The following is a 16,073-nucleotide window of genomic DNA, read 5'->3' as shown; positions in this document are numbered from 1 at the left end:
TGATGAGACAACATCTCGTCAGCAGTTGGCCGAGAGATACGGCATGCTTTATGATCTGTCACTGCCTCCGTCTCTGGCTGGCAGTCTTCCTGTGTCGCCTACTCTCCGGCTGTTTAAACATTTACACAATTCAATACAGTGCACCTGCAAACTAAAAACAACCTTGTTTCGGATAAAGTTAGGGAATCATGATCCTTTCATTTCTTTGAATCTTGCCAATCTTGAACCTAATATTCCACACTGGGCCCACACTTTGTGAATTCAAATCATCCTCCAGTTGCATTGCATCCATTTTTAATGTGTAAAATCTATAGCTATAACCTGAATATGAGATCTAAGAAGCATACACTTTGAAAATATATCCTACTATACTCTTTCAAGTTTTCAAAATTGTGCATAGATTTATTGTGCATCAATTTTAATATCCATAGTTCCATCTTTTGAGTGTGTACAATGGAGAAAAAACTGTAAAGGCACTGTCACACATGCGCAAATACAGGCAAGTGACCATCACCTGCCGAGGCGATATTCACCTGAAAGTTCACCAAAGTTGAACAAAGTTGAGCGTTCACCAAAGTTGAACTTGACCGTGCCTTCATACAGCATATTTTTCTGGGAATATTGCCATAGACACCCAGTTTGTAATACTGCAAATATATAAATATTGCAATACTTTCATCAGCGGTCCATAGGCTCGATCACCATTGTGATACCTCCTTCGACGATAGATATCAGACGATACTTAACAGACGTGTTTTTAAATTTAAATTAGACTGACACTTTAAGCAAGGACCATGCACAAAAAAACAATCTTACAATGAGAAGGGATGATTTATGCCAGATTTAGCTATTAGCTAATTTCCATCTGCAGTCCCTGGGTTGATGGACTGTGCTACCATGGGGGGTGGGGGAATGCAAGAATGCTTATCCATGGATGTAAATATTAAAATGAATGCTTGATTTGATTGGCAGGTTCCTGTTTCGCAGTGGTAATCAAGAGCACCCGGGGGACAAGATTGAGAACACCACAGTGGAAATACTGCCTGTTTCGGTAGGGAAACACACACACACACACACACACACACACACACACACACACCCCCACGCAGTCTGTCACCCTTTCTGTGGTGCGCTGTGCAAACGGTTTTGATTAGATTACATTGAGTGGTTGCTCTTAGGGACATAGCATATTGATTATTGACAGGAATGCGAGCGTGACAGAATCGTTTGTGCCGCCAGAGGCGATGCATTCTGACATTGTGACTCACGCTCCCAGTGTAGGCACTGGTGCTAGCATCTGTTTAAGTGCTGCTCAAACGACAAATCATTAACAATATCATTTGTGCCTCATATTTGACTCTACTATCCATCTTTCACCGTGTTTCATATGTTAGGAACCCGGACTGCAGACCAAAGAGAAGTACAAGCGAACTGAGGACCGCTTTTACAGGATCGGTAAGTGGATTCAACAATCCCGTAGTGCTATATGTATGTGTGAGTGCAAAAGCCCCGTTTCTGCTACAGGAACTTCCCCCCTGAACTAAAAATCTTTTGAGGAACTCATTGTGTTTCAACCGCAGGTATCAGGGTCTAGATTAAGTTCCGGGGACATTTTGCAGGGGCAAAAAAGGCCCTGGTTGTGGGGTGTTACTTTCTGAAAGTACGGAAACCTTCAGGGTGCTGTGAATGAGAGAAAGAACAGTTACTTTCTGATTGTTTCACGGCGGTAACGTTTTAAAGCACAAATAAATAACCATCAAACACTCAACAGTTGATTTACTGTGGAGACAGACACGTGTAGTTACATTTTCCTCCACTGCATTTCATTCATTACATCCAACGTGCATCAGTAAATATCATCACAGGGAGACAAAACGTTTATTTATTTTTTGTGATTTTTATATGAAACAGGCGGACACACTGAACTGCAGGCTACAGAATGTGTTTACCGCTGTGACCTCAAGCAGCCCTCTCCCCATGTCATGTTGCTTTTTCATACATCAGCAGGATCTTTAGACCACGGTGGAAACGCAGTGGGCTGAAGTAACCTTTTAGTTCCTTGAAAAGTAGTTCCCGGGATTTTAAGTCCCGAACTTATCGGCTATACAACTTTACCTAATTTATACTAACTTTACCGGCTATACAAACACACTGAAACATTGTGAGCAGATTATACACTCACACTGATGGTGACTATAGTGATAGACAGTGTAGAAAGAGTGTGAAATGTTCTCAGTCACAGCCTTTTTCTCTTCCAATTGTCATCTGAAGTTTTTTGCTTTTTGCTGACATTTTGTTTCTAATTAGCTTTTTATTTCTTGGCTATTTTTGAAACCCGATCGTTGAACAAAGTTCATATTCTTCCAGTGAGTCAGTTCATGTTGCCACATTATGTACCTAAGTTAATTATTGGCAGTGTACTCTCCATAAATATGATTCATAACACTTCACATATGCTTTTGTGTGTGTGCTTAAACACAACAGGTCAGTTTGAGAAGGGCGCGGCAGAAGGGGCTGTAGATCCTTCTTTTAATCCCATCATAGCACTTCGGCTTTCAGTCCTCAAAGACTCAGCAGTGTGGGCCATCCTCAGTGAAGTAAGCCAATCACACACCTCACCTGTTCATCTCCTGTCCAATCAAATGATAAATACCTGTTTCTCTAGATGCATATCCAATAACACATGTGATGCTGTGCTCTCTTCCTGCAGATACATATAAAGAGGATAGCTGGCTGACTGTTCTGCAGCGGGCACATGAATCATGGCCCCTGGGGGACCAAAAATCTCCTAGATTGCTTACGCAGGGCCTCTGGCACCTAGCAACCAGCAGTGAATTCATTAGAGCCCACTAGAGTCGCTCGTCTGAACTCGTCTAAGGAACGCCACCTCTCTGTCCCCCACGCTCTCCCTAATGTACTTTGTTTTTGCTTCTCATCGATCGATTTTTTTCTCCATTTCTTTCTGCATCTCTCCCTCACTCTTGTGCTCTTAATTCATTTGTGAGAATGTGAATACTACTGTCCTAAAGAACAACAGCGGAGCGCGTGAAGACATCTGTTCCCAGCTCTGGCTGCTCAAAGTGACTGTGTTGTTCAGCAGCTTTGAGCACAATCAGAAAGAAACGCTCGGATGAACGAGGACAAATCATCACATCTGGGGAGAACCAGTCACCTGGCCACTGGTGTAGATGCTGCCAAATCCTCCTCCTGTTACTCAATGCTGCCACCTTCGGGCAAGCTGGGGCATTGCACTGTCACTAGCGCCTCAGCAAAAAAGCCCACGATGATCAAGAATGTTGTCATCACTAATGGCCAGTTGCTCTCTGTTCTCGACAGAGATGACGGAGCTCTAGATCAACACCAGCCCAAACAACAATGTTTCCCTCCCAGAGTATTGTCAGCCACACTCGAATACTCCACTTGTCCTGAAACACAAACTCAGGACGAGCTTCAAAAATCCTGCCTGTAGCCAGTCAGTAACAACTTTGACCATACTGTAGGCCAGATTCCGTGGTAACTACCCCGATCCATCGAGAAAACAAGTACCATGACACCATATCTATCTCACCTCCTGTCTGACAGGCCGTGTGTGACCTCAGTGTCCATTTCTAGTAAACCAATCAGACATTGCCTTGGCGTCATTTTCCCGAAGGAATATATTGTTATATTGATATATTATTACAGCTATGACGATCTATGAAGGTGACTTAATTTATTTGAAATAAATCTTTAATTTGTACAAGAGGTAAAATATATTTTTATTCTATTGAGAGATGTTTATGGTAGTTCAGAGTACGTTTTATTTGTGCACTGTTGTGTTTTGTTTCTTTTTCTAAATTGCTATTGTACATTTTCTTTTCGTTGTCGCGGCTACGTTGCGATGTTGCTACTGTCTGCCCGGCGCAAGTAGCTTGGTTCAGTCTGTATCGGTTTCTTTTCACCTGAAGCGAAACGTTACAACTATTTAATTTTCTCTTCTTAAAGTCTGAATGGTAGGAGAGTTGTGAATAGATTCTGTTGAAGAAGTTGTGGGTCAAAATTGGGAAAAAATATGTGCCTTATGTCCAGGTCCCTTGAAATTGTCTCAGCAACATTATTCCAATCTCTCACTCTTGCCTACACTTTGATTGCTGGATATACTAATATTTTTAAAATAACACACACAGTCCAATTAGTGATTGGATGTTCAGAACAATATCTCTGTTATGCTAAGTGGAAGTGGTAAAAAAGAGAGGGGGGTTTTGTACCAGATTACCATCTGAAACAGCGTGATTTGCACTGCTTTTTCACTGTTTTTTTTGTTGCCATCACACCCTCCACCATTGTACCTGAATTTCCCATCTTCCCATAGTAAATGCTCATTTCACTGACTCCTCCAAATCTACGTAACAATCTATTTTGTCCAGTCAAGTATCTGTTTTTCGATTGGACAGAATATTATGACTACTGATCATTGCTGAGTGCGCCTTTTTGTTGTATGATTTGGCTGAGGTTGTGTAGTACTTTCACTGATTGTAAATATATAAAAAGCAATGAGCATTATCTCCCTTTCTTTCCCTCACTCTCTCTTCTGCCTCATTTATTAGTTTATTGAAATTTGCTTGACATGTTTTGTCTTTGTGTGGGTGGCCAATGTTTCGAGTGGACGCAATTTTTAAGTGAAACTTCACTCATTTTACATCCCAGTGGTTTATTCAAGGGGGTAGTGAAGTGCCTTTTTGGTGGAATTGATGTGAAAAATGGGACATTTTTTGCTAGTCATGTTGTTCACATGCATGATTATTATTTGTAGTGCAGTGTTTTTGGTCAGAGCAGGCTCCTCCACCCCCTGATCAAACCATCCATGCTAGAGCTGTACTCATGAAGTAGCTTGATTGCCGCCTCTTCATCATTCTTTTTTTGATTGGGAGAAGATGAGAGCAAGCCACTTAAATGGTGCAACATGTTGTTTTGAAAGGGGAAAGACACTTTCAGTACTGCTAACAGGATTGGCTTTTCCCCTCTTGTCGTGGATCCACATACAAACTGAATGCATGAAAACAGCATGAACGGTCTGATTCCCCTACTGTACTCGTGGAAAGTGGACTGGAGACAAAAAGACAAGAACTCTTCCCTTGATCGACAACCCCCCCATACACCCATCAGTTCATGTGCCTTCATCATATACATGTGTATGCCTGCCTCTGATGTTTTTGGCATCATTTTTCATGGACATCTTTGAAATAAATGATAAAAGTTCGTTGGAAGTCATGGCCATTTTTCTGTGTTGTGATTTTGTTCTACTTGCATTACCCATGCCATCTGCATCACCAGGTTTGAGTTCAGAACAGCTGTAAAGTAACAATAACAGGGGAGAAAGCAAATTAAATGTATTGCAAACATGACCAGAAAATTCATTCATTCATTCATTTTTAACTTTTTTCACAAATGGATGATGTTTTGTCTACATTACTTTGGAAACTTCTAAACAAAACCTACATGGTTGAAAAAAACTACAAACGTTCCCAGCATGCACCTCTCTGCGCCAATGCACTTCCGTTTTCCCATCATGCAGTTTTGAAAAACATGGTAGCCGAAAGCTTCCATAACATTGATGTCACCGTCAGCGCACTTTGTAGTGGATGTATAAGTGATTATCGGTGTTAAAGAGGAAACTGCACAATGCCGAAGTACTACGAGGATAAAGAGGAAGACCACAGAGCCTGCTCCGGTATCAGAGAGGACTTCAAGGCGTGTCTCATGCAGCACGACTGCGTGGTGAAGGTAAGTGAACGTCCTCTGGTCACAACAGCTGAAGTAAAGAGGCGAAACAAGCACCTGGCTAACTGGATAATATTAACATGTCTACAAACGCCTGGAGTTAAATAAGTTACTATAATAATTATCTAGTTAAAGCTGCAGTAGGCAGAATGTTTTTGGCATCATTGGGTAAAAAAAAACATAATAACCTTTCAGCATATTGTAATTCAAGTGTTCAGAGAGAAAACTAGACTTCTGCTCCTCATGGCTCTGTTTTCAGACTTTAGAAATCTAGGCTGTGACGGGAGACTTTGGCCAATCACAGGTCATTTCAGAGAGAGCGTTCCTATTGGCTGTGCTCAGGCTGGTGGGTGGTGCTTGGTATTTCCTCAACTGATCTCAGCATGGCTGCCGGGTCATAAACTTTCTCATTTTACAGCTAAACAGTGCTGGTACAGTAGATTTCACAGACTTGTGATTAGATCGGAAAACAACCAATCAGAGCCGAGCTGGAGCCTGACGTCTCTGAGCAGCTGTCAATCACTCACAAACTCCGATCAAACGGTCAAACTAGGCAGCGCTGATCAAATATGATCAATATTCTGTTTCTGTAATGACTATTTCTCTCATAAAATGTTTTCATAAGCATCTTGTAGTGAACTGTTTAGCTGTAAAATGAGAAAGTTTGTGACTCAGCAGCCATGTTGAGATCAGTTGAGGAGATACAAAGAACCGCCCACCAGCCGGAGCAAACTTTCCATTTTTACAGCTAAACATTACACTACAAGATGTTTCTGAAAACATTTGAGGAGAGAAATAGAAGAAGAAAAAGAAGAAGAAAGGCACTTTATTGATCCCCGAGGGGAAATTAAATTTTTTCCACTCTGTTATTTTACACAGTACATAGTACACACAGGCCCGAAATACACACACACACATGCACAAACAGGACCTATACATATGCATTAATGGAGAGAGGTCAGAGCGAGCAGTTGGTGCCTTGCTCAAGGGCACCTCGGCAGTGCCCAAGAGGCAAACTGGCATCTCTCCAGCTACCAGTTCACACTCAGTACTTGGTCCATGACTTGAACTGGCGACCCGCCGGTTCCCAAGCCAAGTCCTTATGGACTGAGCTACTGCCGCCCCAATAGGCATTACAGTAACAGAATATTGATTCATTATTGATCAGCGCTGCCTAGTTTGACCGTTTGATCGGAGTTCGTGAGTGATTGACAGCTGCTCAGAGACAGCAAGGCTCCAGCTCAGCTCTGATTGGTTGTTTTCCAATCTAATCACAAGTCTGTGAAATCTAGCAGATGCCATTAGGAGCACCGGAGGACACATAGGCACATGTTTTTTTTTCAGATTACCTGTCTCATGCACTACTGTCGTGATATACTGACCGTTTCATAAAAATAACTCTTTTTAATCAAATTTGCTCCAATTCTACCCACTGCTGCTTTAAGTGAGCTAAGTTAATGCTCTGTCACCAGAATACACTGCTGAGAGTGTAAACATTCAACAAAATTCAAACAGCTGTACTCCGTGGTGGATTAAATGTACCGGTATGCAGATTTGCGCTAGATCCTTGAGGTTTTCACTGGGCTAAGTAACAACTGACTTGCTCAAAGACCCTTCGGACTTTGACTTACAGTTGGCAACCACGAAGATTGCAGGATTGATTTCAAAATCAGTGATTTCAAATTATTGCTCACTCTTTACAAATCACTTAATGGTCTAGCTCCTAAATACATCTCCCACCACAACTCTCAGATCATCAGACACTGGTCTCCTAACTGGACCTATGTGAATCTGGTGAAGGTGCCTCCAGTTATTATGGGCCCACTCTCTGCCTGATGTCATAAGATGAACCACAACTGTGTCATCTTTTAAACACAATATTAAGAACTACCTGTTCTCCCAGGGTTAGCGAGTGCCCCCGTCTCTCTGTCTCTGTGTTCATAAGCATTATTAATGTAAAAAAACAACTAATAGCATCAGAAAAAAATGAAAGTCGAAATCAGATACATTACAAGCTGGGATTTAAATGTTGTTCAGTGTTAATTCTTGTTTCAACAGACCTCAATTTGATTATGATATCAGGTTCAAATATTGCATTTGTGGGAGGGAATGCACATTTTGCTTGTTGAAAGAGCCCAGTGTATTCTAACTGGTTTCTTAATTTGTCAGGAAGGGAAGATGCCCAGTGAGTGTCTGAAGGAAGGCCACTGCAAAGCCCTGCAAACATCCTTCTTTGAGTGCAAGAGGTCTATGGTGAGTCAGCGGTAATTACATGGTAGCTCTGAAAGAACTGGTGGGCGGTGGAAGAGTAAAGAGAACAGAGATTGTTTTATCTTCCTCTCTCCTGGTATGTCTGTAAGCTGCGTTTTCCCAAAGTGACCAGAAGCATAACGAAACAGGAATTTTATTGAAAACGAATGGCTGATAATGTTTAAATTAAATTCCGTTTTATACAAAGATAACTCGACTCATGCTTTAAGCTGTGCTGCACACTAACCAACATCTGTCCTCGTTTGACAGCTGGACACAAGGTCGAGATTCAGAGGAAGGAAAGGATACTAAGGAACGCCGATGCTGCCATATGGTTGAGCGAATACCGGATGAGCAACTGTAAATACTGCAATATAAGCAAAGGACTACCAGATATTAAAGAACAATGCACACTGACGCACAAAAGGACTACCAACTCATCATCAACGGGCAGTGCGGAAAAATTCGGGAGCGGTCACTGGATGAATTAGTGTGCGGTGTGTGTGTGTGTGTTTTGCAATGAGAAACTTGATGTAATGAAATAAATAATGAATAAAATGATGAAAAGAAAGAGTTTCTATTACAATTTTAATGAGGTGAAAAATTATTTCAAGAGTAACATTTAAAATACTGTTTTTATGATGGAGTCATCATACAATCGCAGTATACTCATACAGTAGTAAGTCTTCCATGAGCATTAATATTACATCATACAAAATTATTCCAGGTCTTTCCTGCTTTAAACAGTGTAAAGTTACAGTTTGTAGTCAGTTGCACAGTTTAGATACAGTATGTTGGGTTATTACTAAAAACACAACGAGAAATCAGTCATTGTTAATGGTACGCTTCTTCTTCTCGCTTAATTACTGTGTTCAGAGCTGACTGTTATTTTTAGGGCCCTTCTTAGTCGATTAGTCGACTAATAGGTCGTTTTGGTCTTCCACCCGGGTCACACTGGATGCATGAGTGGCACGTGGTGGGCTACCTCTTTGAACTGCTGCGTCTCTCACGCATGTTGCGTCCACACTGACAGCGTTGCTGCACTGTGCTGCTACTGCCAGTCCTTTCTTTCTACATACTTTGCCTTTCATAATGGCCATTTAATTTCATTATACAGTAAATGTAATTTACTGTATTTAATTTAGACAGAAAAAGGTTAAGAAGAGTGCTTATTTGTAAATAATAAAAATCACAATTAATAGACGTTACTACTATTAATTTATGTAGCCATGCAAGTCACTGTATTTTCCACAACACTGTCCTACAAATATTTCAGAATAAAAGCTGGACAATCTGTCCACAGAAAAAATGCTACACGGCTTTTATTCTGAAATGGAAATAGGAAGTGTTATTATTACACAGCTTTGATGAATACTTGATTCTGATTGGTCAATCACAGCGTTCTACAGTCTGTTATTTCTTTAAAGCAGACCGTTGCTATGTATAACAGACCTTTGCTATGGACGCAGTTCTGATGTCGGACTCTGGCGGACCATTTTTGTGTCAAATTATTGATTTCTTAAGTAAGTAATCGTGTAATAAGCGGGATAATGTACAGCTAGCGGATCATTGTTGTGAAGTTAACCCCTTCAGGGCGATGCAAGACCCTTCGCTTCGTGTTGAGATGCAGCATCGCCCTGTCGGGGTTTATTTCACAACAATGACCGGCTCGCTGTACATTATCCCTTACATAATTACCTGTATTCATGTCTGTGATATATTCTACAGATATAGACATTGAAACTGTAGAAGTGTTGCTGGTATGATGTCAATATAATGTCAAAAGATCATTTTCACTGTCTATTCTTGCTGTGAATGGCACGTGGAAATAATACGCAAGACCTCGTATGTCTAGAAGAGACGTAGCCCCGCCTGAGCCACACTGCTAACATGGGCGGCGAAATAAAAACCACAAAGGTTTCCGTGACGCACACGCGCTGCTCATGCATCCAGTGTGGTCTGGGCATTAGTCTACTAAGTTAGTCATTTTTTTATGCATGACTTATTTTCAAAAACTTATGAGCACATCTCTGGAAAACACAAGATTTAAAGTGGTGCTATGAGTTAACTAAGAATTCCTTTGGTCGAGGACAGCCCTAGTTATTTTAAAGCAGCCATCATCATCTGCTTGAACTTCTCAATATCTATCTTCTTCATGACAAAAGCCTTGTGAGTCTTCTTCAGTAAGCCCAAAGTATCTACTATCATCATGCCTCTGGTGTGTGTGCCCGTCAGCTCCACACTGACTGGATAATGGTCGCATTCTGTGATGAAGGAATCGTCCATGGCGGCTGCCATGGCGTACGAGTCACAGGAAATGAAACCTGTGCCGTTGAAAAACTCCTTCTCGAAGCGGTCGCTTCGTGACGCCTCGTAGCTGTGGCGGAAGATCCGTGCCATGAAGCGAGCTTTATCGGTGTCCTGCGCCAACCAGGCGTCGCAAAACTCCTGTCGACACCGGGAGAAATGTGAGTTAGTCTTAGGAATCTACAGTTTATGTTACAATGTGCAGAACGGAGCCTTACCCAGGACAGCATGCTGTAGCAGGTAAACTCCCAGCAGGCCAAGTAGGTGGGACACTGGTAGTCGTTCAGCACAATGTACGCAGCCTCTGGATCAGCACAGAAATTGAACTCGCTACACACTGTAACGTTTCCTCGAGCTGTAGGAGCAAACCACAGAAAAATGACTCACTGAACTCCACCATGACAGGGTGTAGACAGAATAATGAGAACACTTGATAGACAAGGATTTGAATGCTAAAGTAATTTGATTACAAACACTGAGGTCACAGTTGGGGCTGCAGAAAGAAAATGTTGACTTGCTTGTTTTGTCCAACCAACAGTCCAAAAGACATTTGGTTTTTAAAATGGGAAAATCCTCCCATTGGGGAAGTTGCAACCCAACAGACATATGAAACAAGAGACAACAGAGTCATTTCTGTGCTAATTAGAGGTGCAATGGTGCAATTATTTTGTCTAGCCCTCTAATACTGTGTGACCTTCACCACTGTTTACTTCAAGTTCATGATTTAACTGACATTCAGTGTTGCCTCCCATGATGTAGAGCCCCCGCAGTTTGCTCGGTAGAGACGGATCAATCCTCACAGCCAGAGCCAGGTTGGTGAGGGGCGCCGTGGCAACCAGACATACCTGAGGAATAAACCAAGACGTTAACGGGCGGGTCCATTATTTTTGAGTTTTTTGACATTTTTATATCACTCTGTAGCTTCACAGTGGTGTTCCTTATGTATTCAAATCCTAACATTCAAATTTTAGTCAAAGTATGTATGTTTTAGTGTCAAAATGCTATTTTTCCAAGCTCTTCTAAAAAAATGTTCCCACGTGACCTGACGTAGGTTTTCTGCATGATGACGCTGCTACATGTACAGTATATATAGCCAGTGTATTAACGTTACATGCAGTAATTTAGATGGCGGTCGGCATGCTCCCGGTTTGGAGAAGCACACAGGAGTACCGGTACGGAAGCTAAGCAATGTACTGCTGTGTGGACGCCACGTTAGTTCGAAGTCACACAATAACAGAAACAAACAACATGATCGATGCAGCGGTAGACGAGCAACTCCCGTGTTCCTTGAGGTAAAATTATTGTTTTTGTGAATGGAGTCTGGTCTGCTCTGGTCTTGAAGACTGCGATACAACGGCTGGAGTCCCCCGTCGGAAAGAGCTGTCCGATGGCGAGGTAAAGCGGTGAAAATATTCAAAATGTAGCGTACACTTAAACTGATGACTTAAACCACTAACCCCAAATCCTGCCTCGTAGTACAGGCCTCTGGTGTGTCTATAAGCTGCGTTTTCACAAAGTGACCAGAAGCATAACAAAACAGTTAAAAAATTTATTGAAAACGAATGGCTGATAATGTTTAAATTAAATTTTGTTTTGTACAAAGATAACTCAACTCATGTTTTCAGCTGTGCTGCACATTAACCAATGTCCTCGTTTGACAGCTGGACATTAACCTCACTTCACCTCGCAGCCCTTTCCGACGGGGAACTGAATCCATTATATCGCTCTCTTCAAAGCCACCACACTTCATTCACAAAAGCAGTAATTTTACCGCGCAGAACACGAGAGTATACATACAACCCCTCTTCAAATAATCCAAACTAACCCTTTCAATTATTTCCAAACTTAGCATAGCTAACTTTGACTCAGCTAGTGGTAGCGTTCACATTATTCATAACCTTACTGATTAACTTACTTTGGAAACCTACGTCACTGCTTTTTGCTAACGGCTGAGTGGGCGTTTCCATTGAAAAAAAACAGAACTGATCACAGATGGACAGACACTGTCCCCTGCTGTCTCCCACCTCTCCTGGGTTCTCATTGACAATCCTGATCATGGCTGACACAGCGCCCTCCTTCTGAACCAAGTCCAGACCGGGAGCGTTGGGGTCCGGAGCGTCTCCCAGTCCGTCCTGCCCATGGAAGTGTCCCGCATCAATGTTGTTCCCAAGGATCGGCTTAGCTGCTCCTTTAAATACTGGAATCTGGCACATGACAAAAAGAAAGAGCACACCTGATGAAACAAACATTTATACTGCAGTTATTATTATTATTATAACACAGCTTCCAAATGGATTTCTGTCCATTTATGCCATTTATGTAACCTTATTACAGACAGGACGCTTTATGTGTAACACTATATATTATAAGCATTGATTTTATTTAATATAATATAATAATAATATCATGTAGGATGTTTGGTTTTGTTTCCTTTCTCAGAGCTCCTAGCCAAAACCAGAGAACACTTCCCATTTCTTTTGGTATTAAAATGCAGTCGTGTAATACTGACATGCACTCATGCAACTTGTCCTCTCAACCTAACTGACCTCATACTGGTTGTGTACATTTTACCAGTTCCTGCCTCGGGTCATGTTGCTTGGCAAACAACAACTTATTGTTGGGAATTTTTAACAGTAGCACACATGACGCCATTAAATTCCTCTCACACAAAACGCTTTAAAGACACAATATCCATCAGTGAATCACGTCGAGATCATAAGATAACTACACTGTACAGAACAACGGTGCTGCACCCACCTCCAGTTTATTGCAGGCTTGCAGAACTCGCAGTGTGTTCTTACACACGTTCTCCACTGTGGTGTTTCCGTGCACACAGGTGATGCCCAGGAGCTCCACGTTGGGGGCGGCCAGCGCCAACATGATGGCCTGAGCATCGTCCACCCCACAGTCTGCATCCACCAGCAGCTTCTTACTCATTATGGTCCCTGAGGAGAAAAAGACTTTAGTCCCATAAGAACAAAACACTGCTGTCCTGACAGTAACCTTACACTAATTAGTGATCTACTCCTCTAGTAAATTGGTAAACTGGAGATAACATTTCCCCTATGTCACGGTTAGCCTATAGAGAGTTGAGGTGAGCTTTGCTTGTTGTTCAAGTCAGTGAACTTAAATAACACAGAGGCACATATTTAGGGCAGCAACTAACGATTGTTTTCATCATTGATTAATCTGATTATTATTTTCTCAATTAATCAATTACATGTTTGGTCTAGAAAATGGCTAAAAAAGTCAATCATTGTTTCCCAAAGCCCAAGATTACGTCCACAAATGTTTTGTTTTGTCCACAACTCAAAGATATTTATATTTATATTTATATTTACTGTCATAGAGGAGTAAAGAAACCAGTAAATATTTTATATTATATATATATATATTATATATATAAATATTTTAGTAGCTGGAATCAGTGAATTTTGCCTTTTTTTTCTCGAAAAATGTATCAAACCGATTAATTGATTATAAAAATAGTTGGTGATTAATTCAATAGTTGACAACTAATCGATTAATCGTTGCAGCTCTATATATATATTTCACAAGATAACACCTACCTGTAGCTGAGTGTGATAAAGAAGAAGTGCAGTGTTTGCCGGCGGCTCTTCTTCTTCTCACAGCGTGGAACCAACGATGATCAGCTGCCAACAACCTTTGAGCAGAAAGAAGGACATCAGAAAGGGAATGGACTGAATGGGAGGAGTTACTAATCGGAGTCACAAGTTAATATTAGATCAGCTTCTTGGTATTCAGCCATCATCCAGTGAAAGAAATAAATCTTTTATCAGATGTGGGACTAACTGTTCTCAAGGGTCCCATGCAGAACACATTAAAAGTGTATTTATTTACAAAGATGTCTATCAAAGGTGAAAATTCTCAGATCCTTTACTTTAGTAACACCACAGTTTAAAGATACTCCATAACCAGTCATAGTCCTGAATTAAAAAATTTACTTTAGTACAGTATTATTTTCAAAATGTACTTAAAATATCGCAAGTAATTCTTATGCAAAATGACGTCTTTCACAGTTTCATAATCATGTATTATTATTAAAGATGCATAAAGCAGCATTTTAATGTTGCAGTTAATCTATTAAAATGCATAAAATAATTGTTTTGTATATTAAATCTAATGAGTAGCTAGTGACTAACAGCTTTCAGATAAATGTAGTGGAGTAGTAAAGTACAGTCATACCTCTGAAATGTGGTGAAGTAGAAGAATAAATAGAAATACTCAAATTAAGTTCCTAAAGCTGTGCTACAGTACAGTAGAAATGTACTATGTTTTTGCCACAATGTGATGCTTTGGTCCGTGGGTGAAAAGCTTCACCAAATTTACCATAAAAATATGATAGTGTAGTAGCCTGTGGCTAAACAGAAATGACTATCTCAACAGGAACAGTAAACACCAGTGGTGGAATAAATATTCAAGTAGCAATACTGCAGTGTGAAAAACAGTCCTGCATTCAAACTCTTACTTAAGTAAAAGTACATACAAGTATTAGCATAAAAATATACAAAAAGTATACAAAGTACTCATTGTGCAGAATCAGAAATAGTATGTTATGGGATTATAATTATTGATGCATTAATAATAATAATAATAATAATAATAATAATAATAATAATACATTTATTTATATAGCACTTCTCAAAGCAGATGTTACAAAGTGCTTCACAAGACAATAAAAGCAGATAAATAAAGCAAAAGATATGGTAACTGCTAAAACAGAACATATCAATAATAATAGAAGTGGTAAAATGGTAGGACAAGTTGATAAAACAAATATAAAGTATATATACATAAATGTGTATTAATGTGTACATGACTTTAATATTGCAGCTAATAAAGGTGGAGCTAATTTTAATTATTTATATACTGCTGGGTAGCTCAATCTACTGTATAATAATATCATAATTTATTGATTTATATGATGTATTAATAATCTAAATCTAAAAAAATAACTAGGAACTGAAGTTATAAAAAAAATGTAGTGCAGTAAAAATTACAATATTTACCTCTAAAATGTAGTGGAGTAGAAGTAGACCATAAAGTAGCATCAAATGTAAATACTAAGTACAAGTATCTCAAAACTGTACTTGAGAGTTAAATAAATAGTTTGAGGTCACATGTCTGCATTGAAGAGCATGCACATGTCAGAAACCCGGAAACACACAACAAGGTGTGTTAGAGAGAAATCACTGTACCTGTGAGCAAGTATGTGTGTGTGACCTCCCTCAGATATCTCTGCAGTGTTTAGGTTATAAAGGTGTTAAAGGTGCAGCCCTCCCCAAGTCTACCTCCACACAGGTCTGCAGAGGACGGTGGATGTTGTTGCAACACATGATCGGATAATAATCACCGACATGCAGACAGAGATAGAAACGTGAAGAGAGGAGGACGATGCAGCGACCTCTCACTCTGACGTCATTTCTGCGCACCAAACACTGCACCGAGAAGCAGCACAGACACAGGACTGTATGGTGTCATGAAGGACACACTCAATGTGTAGTTTCACAGCCAGAGAGGAGGACAACTACTTGTCCGGCGAAATAATCCCGTTACTATCGTTTTGCATGCGTGAGTGAACGTCTATGGAAGTGACGTCACTTCCGGAAATACCCTTAAAGGGGACATATTATAAAAAAGTGAGATTTTTATGTTTTTTGTTATTATTATAAAGCAGGCTTCAGTCCTATATAAATACTGTGAAAGTATCAAAACGCTCAGTCCACAGGGAAATA

At 40.4% G+C, this 16,073-nt stretch overlaps 3 protein-coding genes across 5 annotated transcripts in view; 2 read left to right on the top strand and 1 right to left on the bottom strand.

Annotated features, from left to right (window-relative positions):
* mgat4a (alpha-1,3-mannosyl-glycoprotein 4-beta-N-acetylglucosaminyltransferase A) overlaps positions 1-5,250 on the top strand; it is a 41,039-nt gene extending 35,789 nt beyond the window's left edge. Inside the window, exons 13-16 of the mRNA XM_037788888.1 lie at positions 973-1,051; positions 1,395-1,455; positions 2,485-2,597; positions 2,711-5,250. Coding sequence (XP_037644816.1) covers positions 973-1,051; positions 1,395-1,455; positions 2,485-2,597; positions 2,711-2,737 — 280 coding nt within the window. The 3' untranslated portion in view covers positions 2,738-5,250. The remainder of the gene's footprint in view (positions 1-972; positions 1,052-1,394; positions 1,456-2,484; positions 2,598-2,710) is intronic.
* Positions 5,251-5,534: 284 nt separating this feature from the next.
* Positions 5,535-8,583, top strand: LOC119499737 (cytochrome c oxidase assembly factor 5). Its single transcript, XM_037788892.1, has 3 exons — positions 5,535-5,763; positions 7,930-8,013; positions 8,281-8,583. Exons 1-3 carry the CDS (start codon positions 5,662-5,664, stop codon positions 8,320-8,322), a joined length of 228 nt encoding a protein of 75 aa, XP_037644820.1. The 5' UTR covers positions 5,535-5,661; the 3' UTR covers positions 8,323-8,583.
* Positions 8,584-9,919: 1,336 nt separating this feature from the next.
* Positions 9,920-15,931, bottom strand: si:dkey-4e7.3 (uncharacterized protein LOC402865 homolog). 3 transcript variants are annotated; one of them, XM_037788889.1, is made up of 7 exons: positions 15,630-15,931; positions 13,887-13,981; positions 13,075-13,262; positions 12,342-12,521; positions 11,051-11,162; positions 10,536-10,672; positions 9,920-10,458 (listed from the first exon to the last, which is right to left on the bottom strand). In XM_037788889.1, the coding sequence occupies exons 1-7, from the start codon at positions 15,695-15,697 to the stop codon at positions 10,111-10,113; spliced, it is 1,128 nt and encodes a 375-aa protein (XP_037644817.1). In that variant the 5' UTR covers positions 15,698-15,931; the 3' UTR covers positions 9,920-10,110. The 3 variants fall into 3 exon arrangements, with proteins under 3 accessions (XP_037644817.1, XP_037644818.1, XP_037644819.1); XM_037788890.1 differs by having other exon boundaries at positions 15,771-15,931; XM_037788891.1 differs by lacking the exon at positions 15,630-15,931 and adding an exon at positions 15,348-15,532.
* Between the last annotated feature and the right edge of the window lie 142 nt (positions 15,932-16,073).

This window comes from Sebastes umbrosus, chromosome 13 (assembly GCF_015220745.1).
Source record: "Sebastes umbrosus isolate fSebUmb1 chromosome 13, fSebUmb1.pri, whole genome shotgun sequence".
Classification (NCBI taxonomy): Eukaryota; Metazoa; Chordata; class Actinopteri; order Perciformes; family Sebastidae; genus Sebastes; species Sebastes umbrosus.
This window is presented reverse-complemented; position numbering and strand designations above follow the sequence as displayed.

Bases quoted from the DNA above. Each gene is read 5' to 3' on its own strand.
- LOC119499737 (XM_037788892.1), top strand. From the start codon at position 5,662: ATGCCGAAGTACTACGAGGATAAAGAGGAAGACCACAGAGCCTGCTCC. The intron at 5,764-7,929 runs GTAAGTGAACGT...TTAATTTGTCAG, and splicing joins AGCACGACTGCGTGGTGAAG to GAAGGGAAGATGCCCAGTGA. The intron at 8,014-8,280 runs GTGAGTCAGCGG...CTCGTTTGACAG, and splicing joins TTGAGTGCAAGAGGTCTATG to CTGGACACAAGGTCGAGATT.
- si:dkey-4e7.3 (XM_037788889.1), bottom strand. From the start codon at position 15,697: ATGTCGGTGATTATTATCCGATCATGTGTTGCAACAACATCCACCGTC. The intron at 13,982-15,629 runs GTAGACTTGGGG...TTCTGCTCAAAG, and splicing joins CTCTGCAGACCTGTGTGGAG to GTTGTTGGCAGCTGATCATC. The intron at 10,673-11,050 runs GTCAGTTAAATC...TTGCTCCTACAG, and splicing joins CATGGGAGGCAACACTGAAT to CTCGAGGAAACGTTACAGTG.